This window comes from Bactrocera dorsalis, chromosome 5 (genome assembly GCF_023373825.1).
Source record: "Bactrocera dorsalis isolate Fly_Bdor chromosome 5, ASM2337382v1, whole genome shotgun sequence".
NCBI classification, from domain to species: Eukaryota; Metazoa; Arthropoda; class Insecta; order Diptera; family Tephritidae; genus Bactrocera; species Bactrocera dorsalis.
Genome location: NC_064307.1, coordinates 5,958,942 through 5,972,702, shown reverse-complemented (window position 1 = coordinate 5,972,702; position 13,761 = coordinate 5,958,942). Strand labels below are relative to the sequence as shown.

General features: G+C 34.5%; 1 protein-coding gene across 2 annotated transcripts in view; it reads left to right on the top strand.

The window, feature by feature from the left end:
* LOC105226433 (formin-J) overlaps nucleotides 1-13,761 on the top strand; it is a 76,329-nt gene that overhangs the window by 43,705 nt on the left and 18,863 nt on the right. For both annotated transcript variants that reach the window (XM_049458554.1, XM_049458553.1), the window contains 2 exons: nucleotides 8,015-8,560; nucleotides 9,594-9,753. In XM_049458554.1, coding sequence (XP_049314511.1) covers nucleotides 8,378-8,560; nucleotides 9,594-9,753 — 343 coding nt within the window. In that variant the 5' untranslated portion in view covers nucleotides 8,015-8,377. The remainder of the gene's footprint in view (nucleotides 1-8,014; nucleotides 8,561-9,593; nucleotides 9,754-13,761) is intronic.

Below are 13,761 nucleotides of genomic sequence, written 5' to 3'. Positions count from 1 at the left end.
TACTCAACCGATCTTCATGATATTTTACACAGGTTTTTAAGATATAATTCTTAAAGACTTGGGCGAAGGATTTTTTTCATTTTTTTGTAAAAATGTCTGCCAAAAATCCAATTTTCAGCTTTTTTTTGTTAAAAAATTTGATTTGTCGCTTAACTTTAGAATGTGTTCAGGTATACAATATAATCTCTTACAAATCGTACTAATTTAAGCCTTAACAGTTGAGTCTTTTCTAACCCTAAACTTATCCAATATTATCACCTTTAGCTCAATTTTTCCTACTGGCCCTTGGCAATTGAGAAAAGTGTCACCGCTAATTAGTCGTTTTACATTTTGTGCTCCATTTCATGTTGAATTGCTTTTGTTTGTTAGTCAACTAATTTAATAGCTTTATTTGCAATCGTTTTTGTCATCGCACAAACAAGTTGACAAAAGAATTCATCTCGTTTTGCGTCATAATGCAAGCAATTAGCTGATATTGAATAATAAAGTTGTAATTGACAGGCGCATGCCAGTTGACTTTGACCGTGCCTAATGTCAGCCGCTCTTGCTCTCTACCTCCAGCTCACTGCGTCTCCGTTAAACCCTACATTAAGGTGTGTTTGCCTGCATTAAATAGTAAGTCGAGTGTGTATTATCAGTATATGTCTATTAATTAAGCGCTAAATTATATTTATCTCGGTGAATACACGACTTAACACCTACTCGGAACAGTGCTTTATACAGACGCGTTAAAAAACATTTATATCGATTTATGTGAGTCATTTGTGAAGCAGCAAGCCCCAGAGTATAGTTGGAATTGAAAATTGCAGAGGCGTGTTCTAACGCTGTGGCAACCAATAAAACAGATGATTTAAGCGACAAACTCGAATTTGCAGCCTCCCACTTCGCCTCTACAAAAGCGCGCTGTGCTTGGGTAATGCGCTTCAATGGCTGTGTGTTCTGTGATAACTTAACTGCTGTGCAATAAATTTTTCGAAAATTATGCTCCATCTTGAAAATTGCCAATCAATTGTGAATTGTGAACAAATGAAGTAAAATTATTTAAGCGACAAATAATATTGAGTTATGCACTTCCAAGCGAGCGGCGTTGTTGGGCACTGTATTTCGCTTCCTACATTGCAAATTAGCATTCTATTGCTAATAAGTGTACTACAGCCCACACTGAGCAAACAAATATGGATATATAGGTACACACATGCATACATACAAACGTACATAAGTAATAGGAAAGCAAATATATTGGCTTTAACATCGACGTAGAGTCGTAAAAGTCGCAGGCTTTTTAGCGAGAATCTTCTAAACTTTTATACATGCTTTGTGAATTGACGCTGCATTTGACTTCTGTTGACACACAATTATTATGTGATTATTATATGCGACAGTAAGATACATATCGTCACCTGAAATGCAAATTAACGTAACAACATTTTCAGAAATTTACAGTGGCATGAATGAAACACGGAATAAAATGGAACATGAGTGAAACAAAATATTAATATTGGTTAAAACTTTATATATGACCGCAGAACCAGAAAATGTTGAACATATTTAAAATTATGTATATAATTTGAAGTAGTGAAGCGTAATCAATAAGACACTCAATTTCGAATTTTTTGATGATACGTTATTTTGCATTTCAGGTGACGATATGTACTTATATTCACATACAAATTGGTCTGACTTTTGAACGCAAATAAAGTTTGTTGAGAAAAAAATATATCATAAGTTTTGACAGACGTACTCTCTAATATTAATATTTATTGCGACAATGCTTGTAGCTGCTGTTTCTTAATTTTTATTAAAATTATAAAAAATGACGTGTATTTTCTCTGAAAGTTAAAGTAAATGTTTATAAATTATTCACATATAGTTTTGGCGGAAAAAATTTACGATTGCATATTGACTTTTACTGAAACGATAAGTTTGACGTAACGATTTATTCTTCATTACCTAAAATGCAAAACAACGTATCATGAAAAAAGTCGAAATTGAGTTTTTTATTACTTACGATTCACTACATCATATTATATATGTATATGAAACATAAAATTTTCAGATTTTGCTGTCAGAAATAATCAATATATAACCAGTTTATAACCAATATATAACCATTCTATAACTAATATATAACCATTTTATAACCAATGTATAACCATTTTATAACCAAAACTCAAATTTTTATCAATATGAGTGGTTATAACATTTTTCCTTCGGCTGCAAACTTAAAAAGTGATGTTAGGTTATTTTGCATTTTAGGTGACAATATATGTAAGTATGTATGTGCACGCAATTTCACCTTAATTCCAGTTATTACTCGGTTTTATAAGCCTGTATTACTGCTGTCATTAAATCAGCTGCTAATTAATTAACTGCAGTTGCAGTCTCAGTTAATTTGGACGCGCCTCTCATTTATTTTAACTCAAACGCAACACGCTCAAAACAATGAATGAAGTCTTCAAAGCACTGGTAATCGTAAGAATACTTTTATTATTTAACTGCCAACACCACGATTCAACAACAAAAAAACTTTAAAAAGTCATTTGTATTCTCTGCATGAATCCAAAAATAAATAAGCTGCTTGTATATAGCGGTACTGACGCTCACTTGACAAAATGCATAACAAAATAATGTAAAGTATAATAGTAAATGCGCGCACTCAATCTGCGAAACGTCAACACATTAATGCTTCCAAAATAATCGAAAATTCCCGTTATAAACGAACATACGTATATGTATACCTAAAATACGCACTACAAAGCCAACGAAAAGTGTTACAAGAGTATTAAGTCCGTTAAAATCGTTCAACAATTCGGTCGTAAGCAACAATCCCGGCCAGGTTTGGAAATAGTTATTTCAATTTTTATAGCTTGCTGCTTATTTAACGGGCAAAACGTACTTTACATGACAACTGACAACCTCATTCAAATGTTGGCCGCGGCTACGTCTCAGGTGGTCCAGCCGTTGAGTTAAATTTTCAATGACTCGTTCAAGCATTTCGACTCTGGTAACTGGCGAATGACACACGGGATTTTTTGCTTCAAGACCTAAGTCGAAGCGGCATTGTTCACATAGACTCTAGACCTTACACATCCCCATGATCTTGGGGCCCAATCGACGGGTCCACAACGTGAAATTATCTATTTACCAAAGTGTTTTCTCAATAAATCCATTGATAGATGCTATGTGTGGGAAGTGGCGCCGTCTTGTTGACACCAAATGTCGAGGTCACGAGCGATAACGGTCGCCATTGACGGTCACGTTCTCACCGTCATCATTTTTGAAGAAATTTGGACCGATGATTCCACCATTTTTCTGAATGAAATCGCAGCTCCTAAATCTCTTCGTCTCAAGTGCGGCAATATCTACTTGTACATCCCCATTGAGCCAGAAATGGGCCTCTTCGCTGAAAAAAAAGTCGGCTCTAAACCGTCGAATCTTCTTGAAGCTTTTCAACAGCCCATAAAGCGAAGCGATATCTTTTCGGAAGGTCGAGCGGCTTCGGTCCTTAGGCAAGTTGTATTTTATACGCTTTTAATTTAAGTCGTTCCGTACTTCAGTTCGGTTTGCTGCGCACGGCGCCGAATTGACTCTCCACGGTCTTCGTATACACTCTCAGCTACGGCTGCTATATTTTCTTCACTGCGTGCAAGACGTGGTCTATTCGGTCGAATATTATCCAATAATGAATGCTGAGACTCAAGATGGGTGATTAGTACGCTTAGTAGGCTTATTATAATGACCATGAGTTGAAGGAAGCTCGCGTAACACATTCTCCCAAACAATACTGAATAGAAATAACACGACAGCTTGACACGACTCTCAGCTTGATCTACCAAAAAAGGCTATTGAAAAATGAAACTATACTTGGATCACCCGTTATATCTAAGAAGGACATTTAAAATTTCGGAGATATTTTCAACTCTCCGGGTCAGCTTCAATTTTTCAGACACATTCGAATTTTCGATATAGGCATGTACAAAAACAAAATTTGGTTTTTTTGAAACTTACAAGTGGATATAACCCCTTAGGCAGAATGACTTAGAGGACGGGTTCATATGAAAAATATGACGACTTGTTAACAAATTGAAAATAAAATTTATATAGATGATAATGATTTGCCCATAAGTCACTAAAAAGCTTATGAACACCCAAAACGATCGTATCTGATCGCCAGCGCCATCTGTGATGCTTATCATTGATCCTTAGAAGTTAACATACGATTATTTTCGAATAAATATCCCAATTAGAATAATTCTCTATACACAAACACACGTCCATACACTAAAGTAGAAACATCAAAGCGTTTTATAATAGTTTCTGAAAATCAATTCAGTGAGTGGCTTATAAATATTGAACAACTTACGGCGGACTGACTTAGTTAAGTAATTCTCGATCGTGACTTTATAATAAGTGCACACTTGCATATAAATTATAGATTAATTAATAAATACGAGTAAATACGTGTTTTTTACGTTTTCATTAAATTATGCGATCGAGTTGGCGCCACAACTATTTATTGAAGTTTAAACGAGTGATACACTTTGTGCACGCACTTTGTACGTGTGTGTGTATGTGAGTTGATGTTTTTAGATTGTAAATATTCATGAAAACTTTATGATTCGCGCGAACTATTTATGTGCGTATATGTATAGAAGGGAAAGCAATATAACGGGTTTTAATTGCTCACACAACTAGCAAAAAGCAAAAGGAATAATTTGATGAGAAAAATGTTCTATATTGACTAATCAGTTAAAAAGATAACAACTTCATCCAACAGACTTAATTTTTAAAATGGAAGAGGGGCGTTGCGCAAGTGTAAAATATTACTCAATAGGATTTAGCAAACCAATTTCTATCGAAACTGCCACCGAAAATAATAACAAAGAATTTATTAATGATCATAAAAACGAACTGGCTTTTGGCAAATTTTTAAAAGCGAAATATTTTAATTGGTTTTGAATATTCAGATTTTTCCAAGCGACTAACTGGCTATAAATATACAGCCACTGGCAGAGCCGTGTTAAGAGATAATTATTGGGCATTAGCACGTTAGCAGGTCCGTTGATGGGGCATCAAGTGCTTCTGAGCGCATCAAGTGATCTTGATAAACAGTTTAGCTATTTTACGCTGAACGAAAGGAAATAGCTTCTGATAATATAATCAGTACAAAAGAAAATATACTAAGACATTTTATGTTAAAAATTAACAGTCCGCTCGAAATTGTTTTCAACGAAAATTGGTTCTGAATAGAAATCGCCACAGTGTAGAATTATGAATTACACAATTCAGCGTTAAGCAAGCGAAATTGCTGCATTTGGGACAAATATATGGTTGAATCATCGGTTCATATTTCTTCAAAAATGGTGCGTTATCGCGCCATGATAACCGACTGTTTAATGCCTGAAATCGAAGCTCATGATCTCGGCGACATTGATTTTCAAAAAGACGGCGCCACTTACCACACATCTCATCAACCAATGGATTTATTGAGGGAACAATTCGTTGAGCAGATAATTTCACGTTTTGGGCCAGTCGATTGGCCACCAAGATCGTGTGATATTACACCAGTAGACTTTTCTTGTGGGAATATGTCTAAAGTATCTCGCGTGCCATCCGCCAGTTACCAGTCGAAGTGAGACGTAGCCGCGGGAAACATTTGAAAGAAATAATTTTCAAAAAATAAATGCCAAAGAATATTCCTTCGAATGATAATAAGCATTCCCTATTAAATTTCTGTGTATTTTTTTCTTTAAAAAAATAGAGAACCTCGAAATGGATCACTCTTTTTAAAATATCTCAAATGCTCCCTTTTAACATTATGTTATTTTATCTATCAACAGATTGCCGTAAACCTATAACTTTTCAAAATCAGCACCACTTAGGAACGTAGATTCTATAAATTAGATTGTCTGACATAATGAATGGAATGGCATAAACTTCAAGCCACGGGGAAAATACCATAGGCTCTGAGAAATTTTCTAATACAAGCAGAAGTTTGGAGTACTATGACACAAAAATAAGTTGTTTAGATTGTTGACTTTTTTGCGCCCTCATAAGGTTCGCTCTTGGTAAGGGCCGTTGGATTGAAAATTGTAACTGAAACCGTGGTCTTGAAACCTCAGTATTATTGAGAAAATTCCTAAACCAGCCGAAAAGCCGTTGAGTGTGTCCGTAAATTGTATCAACAGCTTGCATACCCGGTTTCACTTTAACAGAACTTATTATTATACTACAGTGTATTCTAAAAATTATCTGCTCTATCAATATTGTTTAGTCTGTAATCAAACAGGATTGTTTATATGAAGTACTATATCAGACTTGGAAGTCCAATCTATTATTAAAATTCTAAAGCTACGAAATATGAACAATACATAAAATCCAGTCAGGCAGAAATTATTTATTTCATAAACGCAACTCTGGAATTGGTGTGAACGCCTCATTCTGAAAACTTTACATACAATATTCAATATATAAATTAATAAAAATGTGACATGGCAACTTAGCCCTGATAAGTCTAACCAATAAAGTTCGTATAATATTAGTGTTGGTTTGTAAGTACATATGTACAGTGAAGCAAAAAAGTCTTGCACAGGCGTTATTTTTAATGAAAAGTGTATTCAAAATTGAAATGACAATTTTTTAACCAACTTTTCGACGCAGCTTACATACATATAAAAATGTATATTATATTAAGCATAGAAATATTCCATTAATTCATAAGAAACGCGAAATGCATGTAAAAAACGGCTAAACGCTAATGAAGAAGGTTCATCATAAAATGTGAGTAAGTTTAGTTTTGGGAAATATATGTTTAGTAATTTGTTTGCTCTATTCGGCTTATTAATCATAATTATTTTAAAGTTGTTCAGTTTTTGACGCAGTTCGTATTATTAGCTTGCATATATACATACATACATATATATCAATCTAAGCAAAGCAATATTCCGTTATTTCATAAGAAACACGAAATGAAAGATTCTGCATAAATTATGAGTAAGTTAAAGCTTTGAAAAAACTTTGACCCCCAAACTGTACGCAACACTTTACACAAAGCTTCTTATCTCGGGTGAGTTCCACGACGTAAGCCATTAATTTCTGGAATAAATACTACTTAGTGACGAATCAAAATTTAATATGTTTGGTTCCGATGGTGCGCAAAAAGCTCCAGGAAAATAATATAATTAAGACTGTGAAACATGGCGGCGGTATCGTAATGGTTTGAGGATGCATTGCAGCATTTGGTGTGAGAAATCTCGTTTTTATTGATGATAAAATGGATAAACACTCATATTTAGCTCCAAGCATTGAAAAGTTGGGTTTGAATGGGCAGTCATTCTTGTTTCAACAAGACAATGACCCGAAACATGCGTTATATCTTGTGCAAGAATGGCTTATCTACCATTGTAATCAATTAAAAGCACCCCTGCAATCCCCAGACACTAACTCGATAGAGCATATTTGCCATCTACTGAAAAAAAAAATACGAACGGTATAGAGGCCATACGTTCAGAAGGGGCAAATGTAACTCCTGAGTAGACATCTAACCTAGTTGGACGCATGCGTCGACGTTTAAAAGCAGTTATTCAAGCCAAAGGAGGTTTAACAAAATATTAGAATTAAAAAAATCTGATTCAAAATAATATATTTCGTATATGTGCATAAACTTTTTAATGTAGAATCTTTTATATTTTTATTATAATTTCATTATCTTTAAAAATATGTAAAATATGAAATTTCTTTTAATTAAATATATAATAAAAATGTTGATATTGAAACATATGACTATTATAACATTTGTAAATTCGAAGGAAAACTTGTAATTTTTGAATAAACATTTAAGTTTACGGTGTGTCTAAACTTTTTCGATCCACTGTATATACAAACATATATGAATGACCATACTTATGTTCGCGCATGACAATCTAGACAGCTAGACTATCAAATTGATATTGGAGTAATGACCCAACTAGTCACATAAATTAATTTCAGGCTTCTCTTTGCTTCTTTCTTCCAGATGCGCTCGGCCTGCACGCACATAATGCACCCAATTACAATGACATGAATGCATTCGACAAATGCGCCCACAACAAGCACTGCAACTGAATATACCCATACACCCGAACATAGAAAATACAGATTTTCTGCAGAAAGCACAACGATTACCATAAAATTGCTGCGATTGCATTGCTTGTATTGCTTGTAATATTGGTGACGGCGTTCGAATGAAATTACTCAGGTACCGTTAAACGTTTCAAAGCCAAACGCCAAACACCAGACACCAAACCTCAGGAAAGCAGAAGAAAACACACAACCATTTAGTAACTCAATCGGTCTGCCGTCAATAGAGCCAGGGGCGGACATTAGTTGCATAGTCAAAATGGACTCACGCATCGGACTGGATTACATTGTCGAGAATCGTGAATATATTTCGAAATTGGGCACTGCGCTAGACACCAGCAATGCCGTCGTCAAGAAGCAAGTATTCGAACTGCTATCCGCGCTGTGCGCCTACAACGCCGATGGCTACGCACGCGCTATTGAAACGCTAGAATTTTACAAGGTAAGCACGAGTGCATACATACGTACTAACACACTCACATAACTGTGCACCATAAATTAATGTAAATAGGAAAAAGGCATAACATGGCATAGCACATATACTGATATGCTCCAACCCATATGCTTGTTCTACTATTACTTGTGTGTTATAAATTATCAGTTATCTTTGATAAGATCTTAATCAGGAAAAAAGTGTATCACAACTTTTTATAGGAAATAAGTAGAATTTGCCGAAGAATATAGGTTAAGTTGAGCAAACGATTGCACACAAGCCCACATTCTAGGTTCTGTTACATACATACGTTCGCACAATTACAGTTATATATGTATGTATGTTCACTCACATTACTATTTACAACATGTTATCACATATTAACTAGAACAAAAATTAAATTGATAAATATCAACAAAGGATAGTGCAAACCGAAATCAATAAAATGTAAATGTGATATCTCACCTTTATAATTAATAAATTTATTATGATTAGTGAAACAGAAACAAGTATGACGAATAAAATCCCTATAACCACAAAGTTTAGCAATGGCCACGCCCATCTTTTTTATAACTGCATACTTTAGCAGTGCTGAATTAACGGTAGTTATTTGAAAATAATAAGATCGGACCACTATGAGGCTAACCATGCTTGCAACACTATTTTGCTATATTTCGTCTGGTCCAATATACCAAATAGGAAGTTCCGTCTGTTTGGTGCACCTTGCAACATCCAACTCGGAAATTTCATTCATTATATACTCGTATACTACATATAAAAGTCATATACTTGGCAAATGCTTCCTCAAATGTTTTCATTTAATTTGATCTTAGGTTAAATTTTTCTGGGTTAGCTTTTCGTTTTGCTCTAGCCTTGACAACGAACGTTGAATGTCGCTCTCTGCTCGATAATTTCTGAAAAAGGTTCAACTTCTAGAGACTGGTTCCCCTTGTTGTTTTTTTATGAGTAATTTACAAAAATTTTAATGGAGTTTTAAAACGTATCTACATATTTAAAAAATCTTTTTTTTTCTTTCCTACAGAATCTCAAAAATGAACGTTATCGTTTCAAAATCGTTATAAACGAACTGGAAAAAGCGTCCAATGTTGAATACCAAGTTGCCTTATTGGCATTCATCAATTGCGTGATTATATCAGCATCCAATTTACAAGACCGTATACGAGTACGCAATGAATTTATCGGTAAGTGTAATTAACAATTAAAATTCTATTTACTGTATAAGATTTAATATAAGATATCAAAGCATTTAAAAACATTTTTTACAATCTAAATTAATAAATCCATAACCCAATATTTTTTACAAATATTTTCAAAACTGGTTAGAAGTAAAGAATTACCACGCCATGAAATTACTTAATTGTAAATTAAAGTGTGCTCGACATCTGTAGCGAGCTCGTTCGAATGACTTTGGTGGATATATTAGATACGAAACGCGTTCTTGCTCGACTCGTCCCGATAAAGCTGAGTTTTTATTTAAAAAAAGCGCCGGAAGCAAGTCTCTTTGGACATACTTGATCGTTCAAATTCCGATTCCATTATAACTGCTAATGAGTGGTTTGGTGTATCATAAACTATTTCCAAAGGGACGAACGGTCAGTAAGGAGTTCTTTTTGGCTATATTACGGCATTTGCGTACAAACATCCGTCAAAAACGGACAGAATTGTGAAGGAACAATTCATGGGTTTTACACGATGATAATGTACTATCGCATCGAGCCACAATTGTGACCGAAATCGAAGACAAAAACGCAATTAATACCATCGATCAACCACCGTATTCCCCAGATTTAGCTCTCTGTGATTTTTTCCTGTTCACCAAACTGAAATTGCCGCTTCGTGAAACCCGTTTTCAGTCGATCAAAGAGATAAACCAAAAGTGTTTCGAAAACTGAAAAAACTATTTCCAAAAGTGGTGATGAATTTATGGTGTTATTAGATATCTTCAATAAATCATTTTGATGATCTATTGATATAGTTCATATTCAGCCTTGAAAATCCAAGTTTTACACCATTATTTTTCTGACAACTTCGATTTCAATCAAGAATTAATTTTCGCTGTCGTTTAACGACCTGATTTAGCCTTTTCTTCTGCATAACCATTATTTTTGCATCATAAGGACTATTATATTTGCTCAATGAAACAAAATTCCGGCAAAATCTACTTTTACAATCATTCAAAGTCAAACGGAGCCTGAATTAATTTTTATGTTATGTAATTTTTTCAATATCCCGCTATACGAGCATACTTCAGTTTTTACTCAATGAAAATGACAAATCAGTTCTATTGTTGGTAATAGGTCTACAACTGTTTATGTGTTGCTATTTTGTTTACAACTGATATTTGTGTAATGAACTTTTAAGAGCGACCATGCAGAATCGTTGAATACGAAACACAGAAAACTCGAAAATAATAAAAAACACATTTTTGATTACTTCATTGCGTTGGTGTCAATGAAACCGCAAGCCAGCATACAGACAATCTGATTTTTTTTAAATAAAGAAAAAACAACAAAACAACCAAACGGCTTTGTGCGCTCATTCCTCTCAATGAATGGATGGACTCTTAATAAGTCACCAAAGTCAGCAGTAGCCTTGACCAAGCTACTGCTGGCCGGCAGCTATGTTGATGCTGTCGCCAGCGCCTGTCGTTGTCGTTGCCGCTGGCCACAAGCGCGTGCGTATCGTGCAGATAAATATTGTCGCGCATAACAAACCCATACACGCTATATTTACATACATACTCAGAAACGCCTAAGTTTAGACTACACACATATGTTTTTTTTCTTCTTTTTTTTCTTGTCTGTTGCGTGTAAATCTTTGCACGTGGTTGACTGCGTCGCTCATTGCATGGCGATTTTCGGTAACTGAACTTGAATATCAAAGCGTTCAGCGCGCGGCGTTGAAGCGCAAGCAAACTCATGGCTCATAATCCACAATTGCATGCGCGCTAATTAAACAAAATCCAACGCTTCAACGCATGAAAGTTTGCATTTAATGATGCGTTTTCGGAAATTCTGTATTTTGCGGCAGCATCAATCGAATACTGGCATCATCAGCTGGCTGAGTGAGTGAGGGGCAATTAAAACGACATTTGTTAGGATCATATTGACAATCCCATGACAGCCGATTCTAAGTATCGGAATGACTTGCGAATACATTATTAGAAGAGCCAACATCCGATGGGCATGCCAAATCGGGCAGTTCAAATCAACAATGAGCCTTGAACAATTTAACCGAAAGTTCTCGTGCAAAAGTACAACCACGAAAGGAAAAATCAAGTAGATGTCCAAGATTGTAAGCATTATGCACTTATAAGTACTCTCTCTAAAAATAAGCATAAAAACTATCCAAATTCAATTCGTTATACATATGTACATTGTACAAGTAAATATTTATTCGGTTTTGTAGCTTTAAAGGCGAAATTGAGTTCAATTTTTTTTATATATGTGCGATTGGAATTATACTCGTACTACCTTTTTCTTCTTGAGGTTCTTATCAGTTGTATTATATTATTAGTCCCTTTAGAGAGTTGACTTATGAGGTGCTAATTCGCTTTTCCGTTAATTGTCTCATTCCTATGAAATGAGATGTATCCAAAGTATTGGTAGCATATTCTGAACTCCATTCTTCCAAGACGTAAATAACGGGCTAGATAGGTAGGTTGGTATAATGGCTATGTATCAACGCACCTAGGTCTTTAAGGGGCTCACACTGAAACCACCGGGACTAATAACCTCTCACTTTATTGCCTTCTCTTTGAACACACCGTGCTACTGATGAAGCGAAGAAAGCCTCCACCGATAGTCCATACCGACCGATAGTATATTCCCATACAAAGCTTTGCTAGCACTTTCTTCTACGTCCTAATACGAGTACATTTTTTAATAAATATATATTCTCCATAATCCATTGAAATTCTTCATAGATTCTGGGTAAACCTAGAAAAGATTGCTTTGTAAAACGTTTAAACTAAACTAAGAACAAAATTATTCTCAGTTAAACATTGTACAATAGGAGCATGTAAGCTTACATACATATACCTAAATGTTTATATAGAACACTGTCTATATGGAAAAGAGTGAAGCAATAAACACTTTATAAGATCGGCCAAATAAAGAAAAAACGAAACTGAACAAAGAGGTTGACAATCGTGAAAGTCGCTTTTTTCCATATATGGTGCATTTGCGTTCATTTCTGTATGTATGTATATATGTATACATGTAAATATATAATAATTTTAATATTGCTTTGACAGCCAAATAAGGCTGGTAATTAAAAATCTCGTTTTTGTTATGTATTATATTTTCTCCTTTATGTAAGTGAATTGCGGCGCTCGCCACACAAGGCAGTTAGACCGCTTTGTTCAATAAAAGGTTCTTAGGCTATTTAGCACAATACCTATGAAGTATGAATATTAAATAAGACTACGTAAAAGTAGAATGCAAATTAATAATAATTTCATTCAATTTAATATATATTTTATAAATATGAGGAGATCATAGATTTCTAGGAGTAAAGTTATAAATTGATTAGATTATGTTAACTTGCACTAAGAGCTAAAATCTAATTAATTTTTTGCTGATTGAAAGAAAACATCTTTCTTTCAAGCTTGCAAATACGTAGGTTGCCTTTTATATTGTATGTAGGGAACTAACTGAACTCCATTTGGTATCATAAAGGACCAAAACTGGTCTATGGTCTGGTTCAGTAGACTGCCAGACAAATCTCACCTAACCTAATAATTATTGCAATTTGTGTTTCATTCTTATGTTTTCGTCTATGGAATTGAAAATAAGTTAATTTGTAAATTTTGACATTTTAATGAAACGAGCGCTATTTGTGTTTTTTACAGTAAGTTAAAATATGCTCTTGACCAAAAAGTGAAATTAAATTTCGAATATTTTTGCGCGATAATTTTTTTTTTAATTTCAACGTGTGTTAACTTCTCAATCAAGGACCTGTGTTTGACGAGGTCGAGATCACTCCAAGACGAGTTTCGGGAAGATCGTTCAAAATCAGTTATTGTTCCACAAACTATTGTTGCTGTATGCAGATTGATATTGCAAGATCGTCATGTGACCTACAGTGATATTGACACAACTATGGGCATTACTAGGCATACATTCAATATTGCATAAACATGTGACTATAAAAAATATTTGTTCACGTTAGATCCCACACAATTTGTC